This window comes from Hyperolius riggenbachi, chromosome 9, assembly GCF_040937935.1.
Source record: "Hyperolius riggenbachi isolate aHypRig1 chromosome 9, aHypRig1.pri, whole genome shotgun sequence".
In the NCBI taxonomy this organism is placed as follows: Eukaryota; Metazoa; Chordata; class Amphibia; order Anura; family Hyperoliidae; genus Hyperolius; species Hyperolius riggenbachi.
In genome coordinates, this window is record NC_090654.1 from 8,901,890 (window position 1) to 8,914,537 (window position 12,648).

Sequence of the window (12,648 nt, forward strand, 5' to 3'; positions counted from 1 at the left end):
GGCCTCAGAGGGGTCGGATCAGGGAGTGTCACTTCTAAACGAGTTTGTGCACTTTCCTCTCTTATTGGTCAACAGTAGGGATCAAAGAGATGCAAATTCTAACAATTTTATGTCAATTTTTATGAAAATAGACCAATTAATTTAAATCTAGGTTTACATTGATTGGTCCTTTTTTTGCATATATTTGCATAATTTTGGAATAATTTGCATCTCATTGATCATCCCTGGATCCGAGACGAACTTTTACTCATTGCATAATTGTGTTCCTTTCCTATGGTTTATAGGGCATTCCTCAAACCAAATACTTTTTTGTTTTTGTTTTAATGCTCTAATTCCCTATAAACTCAATAAACCACGCCCACGGGTTTACAGAGAGCAGTAGCAAGGGCTCATGGGAGCTCAGTCTGGGCAGGAGGAGGGGGAGGTGTTACTAGCCAGAGATTTCAGAGGCAGAGGGGAGAAGGGAGGAGAGGGGATTAGGCTGAGTGCTGATGGAGCAGATAAGCCTGCCTCTGTGTAATGTTTACAAACAACATGGCTGCTGTCATTGTATCACAGGAAGAAATAATCATATTCTATGAAAGCTGTTAGCAGCTAGATTTGCTGTGTAAGCTATCTAAACTTTAGATAAGATATATAGACAAGTTACTTGTTATAGTTAGTTTTTCATCTCGGATCCGCTTTAACAGCTCTTCTCGGTTTTGACTCATACAGCAATTTTCCTGGCAGTCACAAAGTTTAGACCTCTGATCAATAACATTTGTCCCTAAATTCTTCTACTAAGGCGCCCACACCCCACACAGCTCATGGGTGAGGCTTAACTGTTTGTATTGACATGAGGAAGCGGGTTGAGATCCGTAAACCGGGTTGTCTACGGTATAACTTTTTTTTTTGTACAATAAAGACTCCCATTTCCAATCCCATGTGAGTCTTCATAAGAGGTAGGGAACCTTCTTATTTTTTATTGCATTGATATATTCCCACCCAATACCGCTATACTATTTTTGGCTCCTCCCCAACATCCCCATTCCCGTTGCATTTTTCCCTACATGTTATTTACTGTTGGCCCGTGACTAGTTGTCCGCTTCTGCCTTTCAGCAATGCTCTTTGTGGAGACGGATTTTAAAAAATTGTTTTCTGGCTGCCATGACTTTGGGCAGAAGAGTTTCAGAAATACAAGCACTTGGTTGACAAAAAATACTTTCTTCTCCAGCAGAGTGGTTCTTTGTCCAGTGTAACAGTTTTTACCAAAAGTAGTACAGTAAAATCACGTAGTAGTAAACTGATATAGAAAACCTCTGGCTATAGGAAATACTGTATTTTTTGGACTATAAGACTCACCTTTCCCCCCCCAAAAGTGGCAGAAAAAAGTCACTGCGTCTTATAGTGCAAATGCAGGGAGTTCCTGAGTTGTGAACACCTGCCAATACGAACCTCCAACACGACGCAATGTCGGGGACTCCCTGTACTGTGCCCAGGCCGCAGAGGACACAGGGGGACAAATGGAGGACGCAGGAGGGACACAAGGATACAAGGGGGACAGAGGAGGACACGGAGACACAAGAGGTACAAAGGGGGCATAATCCACACGTTGCCCCTTCACCAGGGAAGCAACAGGTTTAGTATATATTTTTCCCCCTGGCTTTTGTCTTCTAAGTCTGGGTGCGTCTTATGGCCAGGAGCGTCTTATAGTCCGAAAACGACGGTACTTTATTACCGTATATACTGCATACAGTGCTGCGTAATATGTCAGCGCTATCTAAATACTTAAAGGGACTCCGAGCTCTACTTAAAAAGTAAAATAGTACTCACCGGGGGCTTTCTTTACTCCAGCGCTGGTCGGGAGGTCCCACGACGGCATCCTGGCTCCTCTCCTAGGCCCCGCTCCGGAATGGCTGGAGGGCGGCAGCCCGGGCGACACTCGGCTGAGTGTCGGGCTCCTTCCGCGTATGACGCGGCTGACGTCACACGCCGGCCGCCTCGCATAATCACGGCGGCCGGCGTGGCAGTACGGCGCATGCGCGATTAAAGCGCGCATGCGCCATACTGCCACGCCGGCCGCCGTGATGACGCGAGGCGGCCGGCGTGTGACGTCAGCCGCGTCATACGCGGAAGAAGGAGCCCGACACTCAGCCAAGTGTTGCCCGGGCTGCCGCCGTCCAGCCATTCCGGAGCGGGGCCTAGGAGAGGAGCCGAGTAGAGCTCGGAGTCCCTTTAAAGGACTTACGAGGCCTGTTTTGTAAAAAAAACATTAAAAAAAGTTAGATACCTGTGCCTGTTTGTAAGGCACGGAGGACGCCATCCGCGCCCTCCGTGCCGTTCCGCCGGGTCCCCGCTGCACAATATCCCCCGAACGTCCCTCGGCCGCGCGGCCCGGGTCGGGCTTTCCAGCCTGTACAAAGATGGTGGCTGCGGCTATGCGTACTGCGGCTGCGCAGCTCTAAGGCCAACCCCCCGATCCACGTAACAGTAGCGTGGATCAGGGGGGTTGGCCTTAGAGCTGCGCAGCCGCACTCGCGGCTATGCGTACTGTGCAGCCGCGGCCACCTCCGGCCGCCATCTTTGTACAGGCTGGAGAGCCCGGACCGCGCGGTCGGGGGACGTTCGGGGGGATATTGTGCAGCGGGGACCCGGCGGAACGGCACGGACGGCGTCCTCCGTGCCTTACAAACACAGGTATCTAACCTTTTTTATGTTTTTTTTTTTTACAAAACAGGCCTCGTAAGTCCTTTAACCACCCTGGCGTTCTGATTAAATCGCCAGGGTGGCTGCGGGAGGGTTTTTTTTAAATAAAAAAAAAACTATTTCATGCAGCCAACTGAAAGTTGGCTGCATGAAAGCCCACTAGAGGGCGCTCCGGAGGCGATCTTCCGATCGCCTCCGGCGGCAAGAGATAACACGGAAGGCCGCAATGAGCGGCCCTCCGTGTTTCGCTTCCCTCGTCGCCATGGCGACGAGCGGAGTGAAGTTATGGACGTCAGCCGACGTCTTGACGTCAGCCGCCTCCGATCCAGCCCTTAGCGCTGGCCGGAACTGTTTGTTCCGGCTACGCTGGGCTCGGGCGGCTGGGGGGACCCTCTTTCGCCGCTGCACGCGGCGGATCGCCGCGCTGCAGCGGCGATCAGGCAGCACACGCGGCTGGCAAAGTGCCGGCTGCGTGTGCTGCTTTTTATTTGGTGCAAATCGGCCCAGCAGGGCCTGAGCGGCAGCCTCTGGCGGTGTTGGACGAGCTGAGCTCGTCCAGACCGCTCAGCAGGTTAAAGGGACTCCGAGGTCTACCTAGAAAACAAAATAGTACTCACCCGGGTCTTTTTCCAGCCCAGTGCTGGTCGGGAGGTCCCACGACGGCGTCCTGGCTCCTCTCCTAGGCCCCGCTTCGGAATGGCAGCCCGGCGACACTCGGCCGAGTGTCGGGCTTCTTCTTCCGCGTATGACGCGGCTGACGTCACGACGCCGGCCGCCTCGCGTCATCACGGCGGCCGGCCTGAAAGTACTGTGCACACGCGATCAAATCATCGTCATACGCAGAAGAAGAAGCCCGACACTCGGCCGAGTGTCGCCGGGCTGCCACCTGTCAGCCGTTCCGGAGTGGGGACTAGGAGAGGAGCCAGGACGCCGTCGTGGGACCTCCCGACCAGCACTGGGCTGGAAAAAGACCCGGGTGAGTACTATTTTGTTTTCTAGGTAGACCTCGGAGTACCTTTAAATAAATAAATAAAGGAGAATTGTTGCTCTACATAACAATAGCCTAGGCTAACATTGCCAACACTGAAACTGAGCTGTGGCCATGACCATACAGCGGTCACCAGGACAGGTTCCACTCAGAACAGGCCTCACCATGGTCAACCAAAAAAGTTGACTGATCAGAGTCACGTCCAGAGGTTGTATTTTGCATGTAGATGTATGAGTGGTGGCAGCATTGCTGGCGAGGGTGAGGGATGGAGGTTCAGTCTGTCAGTGCTCAGACCATACGCATCACACTGCACGGCTGTCCTCCCAGAAGGAACCCTCTTCTAAAGATGATGCAAAGAAAGCGTGCAGACAGTTTGCTGAAAACAAGCAGACGTGTCAGACATGTGTGGCAGTAATCAGGTGAAGTGTGTCTGGTCTACAGTGAAGCATGGTGGTGGGAATGTCATGGTTTGGGGCTGCATGAGTGCTGTCGGCACTGGGGGGGGCTACAGGTGATTGAGGGAACCATGAATGCCGACCTGTACTGTGACATACTGAACACTGCCCTGGGTCGCATAGCAGTATTTCAACATAACATCCCCAAATACACCTCCACAGACCACCACTGCCCTGCTCAAGAAACTGAGGGTGGAGGTGCTGGACTGGCCAAGCATGTCTCCAGGCCTGAACCTTACTGAGCATCTGTGGGGCGTCCTCATATGGAAGGTGGAGGGGCACAAGGTCTCTAACATCCACCAGCTTCATCATGGAGGAGGGGAAGAGGATTCCGGTCGCTCTAGTGACTTCCATGCCCAGGAGAGATACAGCAGTGCTGGAGAATAATGGTGGCACAGAGAAGATTAACACTTTGGGCACAACTTTAACATTCTACACAGAGGTGTACCCACTTTTTTTGCCAATACTTTAAAGTAGGGTAAGTGTCCAGAAAGGGTTAATGCTACCAGGGCGCTAGTCTGCTTTAGGGGACTCAGCGGGAAATCTCAAATGGAGCAGTTCTCTAATCACAGTGCCCTCTTACAGCACAAAGCGTTGTGATTGGCTGAATAGTGTGGGTGGAGTTTACTACAACCTATTGGAAACCTGGAAGTTAGGCCCAGACAGTGCACACCAAAACCTCCAGCAGATCTGCAAAACACTAGAGGTTCTTGAAGCAGATTTCAGAGCGATTCTAGGCATGTGCAGAGAGGTTCTCTAAACATGCCTAGCGTATTTTGGCTGCGTTGTTGTGTAGCAGATTACACATTATGGCCTCGATTCATAAAAGTGCTGTCGAGCGGGGAAACACCGCTGTCGGTATTTCCGCCTTCAGGGTGGTAATTCATAAAAATGTAGCTAGATGTGACAGGCGTGCGGAGATATTCCGCTGTAGGCAGGGGTTAGGCTGTCGGGAGACATGCGGAAACAGGAGAAGCAGGCGGAATCCCTCCGTGCGGTGTTCTCTCTGCAGCTGCTTGGGAGGTCTGTCCCATTCACTGCACTGTATTCCGCACGCTGCCACATCAGAGGGAGCGGTAATACCCGTCCGCATACCGCTACCTCTAATCTTTATGAATTGACTACTTGTTACTTTTGCTATGATAATCACCGCGCAAGGCGGTGATTTATCACTCTGCTCGCGAATGTCGGCTTTTCATGCGGAAAAAGCCTTTATGAATACAGATTTTGCTGTGTGGTCGGTAAAGTGAGCAGTTTTCAGCATTTCCGAATGCGGGAATGCTTTATGAATCGAGGCCATTGTTACAGTAAAAGCTGTTACTGAACAGCTTCTGTAACAAAAACGCCTGGAAAACCGCTCTGATGTAGCGTTTTCCAGAGCAGTTCGAGCTTTTTCTATACTTTACATTGAGGCAGAAACGCTTCTGCAAACCGCAAACGTGCAGCAGGAGGCCCGTTTGCAGTTTGCTAAAAACCTCAAACTGCCAGTGTGCACCATCCCATTGAGATACATTAGCCATGCGTTTTCACTGGCGGATGCGGTTGGCGGATCGCTGCTAAAATTGCTCGGTGTGCACTGGGCCTAATGCTACGTACACACATGCGACAACGATCGTTCGTTGAGAACGACGAACGAACTTTTAATTGATGAAAGAACGACCTAAGTAAAGTTAGTTTTAAAATGTGTGTAACGATCTGATCGTTAGAACGAACGTTACATCACGTAAAGCAACTATTGCGCCTGCGCATAAAAATGAGAAGTTTCATGGAGAAATAGTGAAATGCGCATGGCAAGCCTAGTACGAACGACCGTTTCCAACGATGTACTACTTTTGCAAACGATCGTCGTTGGTTAAAATCCGCCGAGACAGAACTTTCTTTTGTAGTTATTTGGCTCGTTTGTCGTTTGCCTTAATAGTCGGTGGTTCGTTTTTTGTAACGATCGTCATTGGTAAAGATCGGGGAACGATCGTTACAAACTACTATAGTCACATGTGTGTACGCACCTTTAGAGAGGGTGCTGTCAAGCCAATCATGTTACCTGAATTTCCCCATGAGGTTTTCTGCTGGGTCCCCTAAACTAGACTAGCACCAGAGGCGGACATAGGCCTGTGCAGTGGCACAGGGGCCTCTTGTCCTCTAGGGCCCATGCAATTGGACTAGTTAGGGACTGATTATTCTTTAGGCTTTTATCCATGTATTTATCTCTGAAACTCAAGAAAAACCGTGTTAATAACTTGTGCCCCAGTCATATACAAGTTTAAAATGTGTGCTACCTTAGTACAGTTCCTACAGAATGTGACCTCGGTTCATGTACTTTTATCTTATCGGCATTGTTTGGATCCAACCATGATCTGTTATGACCACGTCCACTCACATGGGGCTCGCTTCATTCATTCTGCACAGGGGCCCATCGCTGGCTTTGTCCGCCACTGACTAGCACCGCTACAGGGGTGGCTAGCTGTCAGGAAGGGGCTAATGCTACAGAGGTGGCTAACCCCTTCCTGACAAATGACTATAATGTAACTAGGTGGTTTTGGTGCTGGTGGTGTTGCACCTGAGTTGGGGGCCGCTATAGCGGTACTGCTAATGTCTCAGGTACTATGCGGCCGTCACCGAAACCGCCTTATTCGCCAGGAAAGGGTTAATGCTGCAGGGGCGGGTAGGTGTCAGGAAGGGGTTAATGCTGCAGGGGCGGGAAGGTGTCTCTCAGGGCTTGTTCACACCATGAGCGTTTTTTTTTTTGTTTGTTTTTAAGCGCTGGCGATTTTGAAAATTGCCCTGAAAGCGATTCTGCAATAATTCTCTACGAGAGTGTCACATCTGAGCGGTTTTATTACGATCTGCTCAGCAAAGCGATGCCTGGACCAGTTTTGGGGTGATTTGCCTGTAACGGAAGGTATAGGGAAATCGCAAAGGGCTTGAAAAAAACGCTCTGTATAGCGATCTCCCCAGAGCTTTCATGTATAATTACATTTTATTTATTCATTTCTGAGAGAAAGAGTTCACTCTTCACTGTTACTGACGTCAGGTAGTGAAAAAAATAAATCGCTCTACAAAAGCGCTTAGAAAAGCCCTTTACAAAAAAAAAAGCACGCACAAAAACGCAAAACACAAGCGCTCGCCCTTGCAATTTAGAGCCTATTCACACTAGAGCTTTTTGCCGGCGATTCCAGCAAAATGCTCAAGCACTCTCGCTTTTTAAAACGCTAGTGCAATGATACCCTATGGGCTCTCACTTGGGCGATTTGCGTTAGATTAACGCAAATCACCAAATGCAAACGTGTAGCCAGCGTTTTGCGCTTTTAAGTGTGAATGGGCCCTGATGATGTGAAGAAGGCTGAAGACGGGGTTAATTGTAAAGCGCTGGGTAGGTGTCAGGAAGGGGTTAATAAGGGAGTGAGGTCAGGGTGGGGTGATGGATGGATCGCCAGTATGAGCTGGGAGGATGATCGGTAATGGCCGTGTGATAATCGGCTATAGACGGCTGATAGCGAGACATGCGGAACGTTCCATACTAATAATCAGCAGCAGCAGCATGCGGCGGCGCGCGGGCCACGTGCTCGGCGATGACATGTGCGGCTGGCTGCAGTCCCGGCAGAGGCCGCTGGGGGCGCTCCTACTGCTCCACACGCTCCGGGCTGCTGCGGACAAAGACGGCGGGATGGCTGCGCTGTGCGGCCGCTGGAGATCGGTGCTTCCCGGGCAATGCCGTCTCCTGACTGCCCGGCTAACTACCCCGCCTCACCAGCACCCCCTGCCGGGCACCGAGAGGCCGGACAGCAGAGCGCAGCTGTGGAGCCGCTACCAGGACATGAAGAAGCTGGTGTATGGTGAGGGGGTGGGGCCAGTGCGGGGGGCGGGACAACTCACCTGACATCATGCTGATTATAATAATAATGTCTCCCAGACCTCCCCCTGCAGATGTATCCTGTAACATGGATATATTATATATTAGCTTTAGCTGCAGCTGGGGACTTTTCCCAACTTTCTGTATGAATATTGGACAGGTGACTCTTGTATGTATGTCCCCTCCACACCTCCAGTGCTACCCGAACCCTCCATTTATGTCCCCTCCTCCAGTCACACCCTCACCCCACCTCCATCTATGTCCCCTCCTCCAGTCATTCCTTTACCCCGCCTCCATTTATGCCTCCTCCTCCAGAGCTACCCTCACCCCGCCTCCATCTATGTCCCCTCCTCCAGTCATACCCTCACCCCCCCTCCTCCAGTCATACCCTCACCCCGCCTCCATCTATGTCCCCTCCTCCAGTCATACCCTCACCCTGCCTCCATCTATGTCCCCTCCTCCAGTCACACCCTCACCCCGCCTCCATCTATGTCCCCTCCTCCAGTCACTCCCTCACCCCGCTTCCATTTATGCCTCCTTCTCCAGTCACACTCTCACCCCGCCTCCATTTATGCCTCCTCCTCCTCCAGTCACACCCTCACCCCGCCTCCATTTATGTCTAGTCCTCCAGTCACACCCTCACCCCGCCTCCATTTATGTCTAGTCCTCCAGTCATACCCTCACCCCGCCTCCATTTATGCCTTCTCCTCAAGTCACACCCTCTCTCACCTCCTTTTATGTCCCCTCCTCCAGTCATTCCCTCAAGCTGCCTCCATTTATGGCTCCTCCTCCACACCTCACCCCACAAGTAGTCAATCTCCTTTTCATGTCAACTCCCCTCCCTAGACTGCTGCCAGTTACCCCACCACACTTCCCGTCACACAGCCCTGTGTTCTCCCTAGAATTTTTTCCAGCCGGGTGGCATAAAAAAGTAGCCGGGTGGGGAGCAATCGGAGGAATGCAGGGCCAGCACCACTCTGCTTACAGCATAGGAAATGCATGAGGAGGCGTGCCACTTACAGCCGGGTGGTCCCCAAAATTAGCCGGGTGGGGCACCCAGCTAAAAGAGCCTGGGGAGAACAGCCCCTGCCATGCCTCCACTCCTCCCTAATCACCTCCTCACCACATCTCCAGTTACATACCCACAACACCTCAAGTGTTTTACCCACTTTGGGTGTTCTTTAAGTCAGCGTTTTTCAACCAGTGTTCCCGCGGGACGTTGCCTGGTGTGCCGTCCTCTTCTCCCCCTCCCACCCATCCCCGCGGCCGCCGCTGTTATTACCTTAGCAGCGGCCGCTCTCCCCTCTCCAGCGCATGTATTTATTCAAGCAGCGTATCTCCCGGCTGCTCTGTGTGTGATGCGCAGGAAGCAGGGCTCGGTTACCATAGTAACGGCGATACATATCGCCGCTACAGGAAGCCGCTGCCATGCTTCCTGCCGGATCACACAGAGCAGCCGGGAGATACGCTGCTTGAATAAATACACGCGGGAGAGCAGCAGCTGTTAAGGTAATAACAGCGGGGGGCACCACCTACCCATAATGGCTATACCGGGGCACTATACTGGCTATCCTGGGGCACTATACTAGCTATCCTGGGGCACTATACTGGGGCACTATACTGGCTATACTGGGGCACTATTCTGGCTATACTGGGGCGCTATACTGGGGCACTATACTAGCTATACTGGAGCACTATACTGGCTATACTGGGGCACTATACTAGCTATACTGAGGCAACTAAACTCCCTACACTGGGGCAACTATGCTAGCTATGCAGCCGCACCCCAGCCCCCCCATAGCCTGCTACGCACGGCACTGACCACTAAGTCGCGCAAACACCCGGGGGCCGCACCAACCCCAACCCCCCCCCCCCCTCCCCGGAGAAAAAATTGGTCAGAAAGTGTTCCCCGGGCCGGAAAAGGTTGGGAACCACTGCTTTAAGTTAGTGTGATCTGATAGGACACTGCTTTATTTGATCTGAGGAAGCGGACTGTGCTCCGCGAAACGCGTTATCGTTTTTCTGTCCGATTTATTAAAATTTCTTTCCTATATTGGCGTTGCCCCTTCTTCTTAGAGGTAAGCCATTTTATATTTATTACATCCATGGTTATCTTTTGGAGCGCCTTCTCCCTCCCAGTGATATTGTTTACAGCCCCTCAGCTATTAGAGGTGACTGTCAATTGTTTGTTTTGTGTACCCAAACAATCGTTTTTTCTGGCGTGCAATCCATACATTTGAAGACAAAGAACCCGAGTGGGGACTGGATTTCCTCACTGGCTTTTATACGGTGGTTGCTGGTCTTGCCACCCACCTTTGTGAGTACCTCATCACTTTGTATTGATCCAGAACCTGACATTAATATACTCCACCATAAGGGGCTCCTGGTCTCTCTCTGTGTATTTCCTGTATCTGTAGGAAGTCCTGGGACTCCTCTGGACTACACACCTCCCCACATAGTATGAACTGCGGTTATCTCACATATTTAGCGCTGGGATGATCTGACATAAGGCAGTCAGCCTGAGGTTGTGGCATGCGGTCCGTCTGCACCTGTGGCCGCCTGTAACCGTGTCTCTGTCCCCAGCATACCGCGTCCCTCCAGGCAGAACTCACTGGCTATTTTGAGGCCGGTGTAACTGATCCTCCGAGCTTCATTCACATTATGGGACGGCATGGCAGCCTCGGGTGACCGGAGGGCACAGGGTGGCATCATTACTCTACTTGCCTGGTCATAATCGCTATCTCTGGGACATAACTGATCGTCTGTTTACTTGTGCGCCAGCAAGGCAGAGATACAAAGCAGCTCATTCATAGTATTCATTACACAGCTATAGCTAATAAGTATAAAAAGTCAGACCTCAGCTGCTCGCTAACTCATAAGCCTTCAGTCCAGAGTACAGGCAGACGACCAGCGAGATGCTGAAGTGTGATAAGGTGCCACGCATGCACACTATGCCTCCACTTTACCAGGCTGCCTAGCGGAGGATATCAAATAAGGGCGGCAGGAAAAAAAGGGCGCCGGGTTATACCGGAAATTTTTATTCTTTCTTCATAATATCGGTTATATCAATGAAAAATAAAGAAAAATATTTTACTACAACTAAACCTAACCCTACTCTCACACAGAACCCTCCCTCTCTGCTTAACCAAAACTCCCTCCGTGGTACCTAACTCTAAGACACTCCCCCCCTTCCCCAGTAGTGCCTAACTCTAAGACACTCCCCCCCCCCTTCCCCGGTAGTGCCTAACTCTAAGACACCTCCCCCCCCCCCCCTTCCCCGGTAGTGCCTAACTCTAAGACACGCCCCCCCCTTCCCCGGGTAGTGCCTAACTCTAAGACACGCCCCCCCCCCTTCCCCCGGGTAGTGCCTAACTCTAAGACACTCCCCCCCTTCCCGCGGTAGTGCCTAACTCTAAGACACTCCCCCCCCCTTCCCCGGTAGTGCCTAACTCTAAGACACTCCCCCCCCCTTCCCCGGGTAGTGCCTAACTCTAAGACACTCCCCCCCTTCCCCGGGTAGTGCCTAACTCTAAGACACTCCCCCCCCTTCCCCGGTAGTGCCTAACTCTAAGACACTCCCCCCCTTCCCCGGTAGTGCCTAACTCTAAGACAACTCCCCCCCCCTGTCACCCGGTAGTGCCTAACTCTAAGACACTCCCCCCCCCTTCCCCGGTAGTGCCTAACTCTAAGACACTCCCCCCCTTCCCCGGTAGTGCCTAACTCTAAGACACTCCCCCCCTTCCCCGGTAGTGCCTAACTCTAAGACACTCTCCCCTGGCAGTGCCTAGCTCTAAGACACTCCCCCCCCCCCCCTTCCCCCGGTACTGGCTAACTCTAAGACACCCCCCCCCCCCTCTCTCCCGGGTGGTACCTTAACTATAAAACCTCCCCTTCCTGGCACCTAAGCCCTTAAACCTCCTTCCTGATGCCTAACCTAGAACCCCCTTTCTCCACTGGTAATAACGTTATTACAAAAAGCAACACTACATACATTTCAAAACGATAATTTACAATATTATAATACTCAAAACGAATTTCAAAATGATAAAACAAAAAGTTAAAATGATAATAATAATTGTCAAAATGAATTTCAAAACAATATTTTTTCAAAACAATCAAAATGAAACATTTCGGTTGGACGGGCGCAGTGCTCGCTATATATCTTGTGCCTACATTTCTTCTTTGGCGCCCAATAGCCGACATTTTGCGTTAGTGCAAGGCCTGCATTGCTGCGTTTTCTCCTTGTGTTCCGAGCATGCAGTGTAAAATCACATTGTAGAATCAGAACAAAATCGCATCGAAATTGCGATTGTGTTTTTGGATTTGTAGTGGAAAACCACCCTTGTGCTAGGTTCACACATGACCTGTCCGATATGCTCCCGATTGATAATGGGATCGAATTTGTGCAGTAATGATCTGAAAATTGACCCCCATTGTCGATTGGGAGCAGACCGGACATGCCGGAAATTACCGTTTCGACCAGTCGATCTGACAGGAAATTGCATCATGAGCATTTAAACAATACCAGTTACCTGGCCAGCCCTGCTGATCTCTCTGGCTGGAAAGGGATAGCCCGTGAGAAGTCTTGGATGCAAGAGTAAGAAGAGGTGACTAGGCTGGGAGGACAAAAGGGTCTCCTGTGAGGAACGGAGGGGGCCGGGCGGGGAGGT

The 12,648-nt window shown here is 51.2% G+C and overlaps 1 protein-coding gene across 1 annotated transcript in view; it reads left to right on the forward strand.

The window, feature by feature from the left end:
• Positions 1-7,794: 7,794 nt before the first annotated feature.
• Positions 7,795-12,648, forward strand: part of NT5DC2 (5'-nucleotidase domain containing 2) — a 49,560-nt gene continuing 44,706 nt past the window's right edge. Inside the window, exon 1 of the mRNA XM_068255013.1 lies at positions 7,795-7,961. Coding sequence (XP_068111114.1) covers positions 7,943-7,961 — 19 coding nt within the window. The 5' untranslated portion in view covers positions 7,795-7,942. The remainder of the gene's footprint in view (positions 7,962-12,648) is intronic.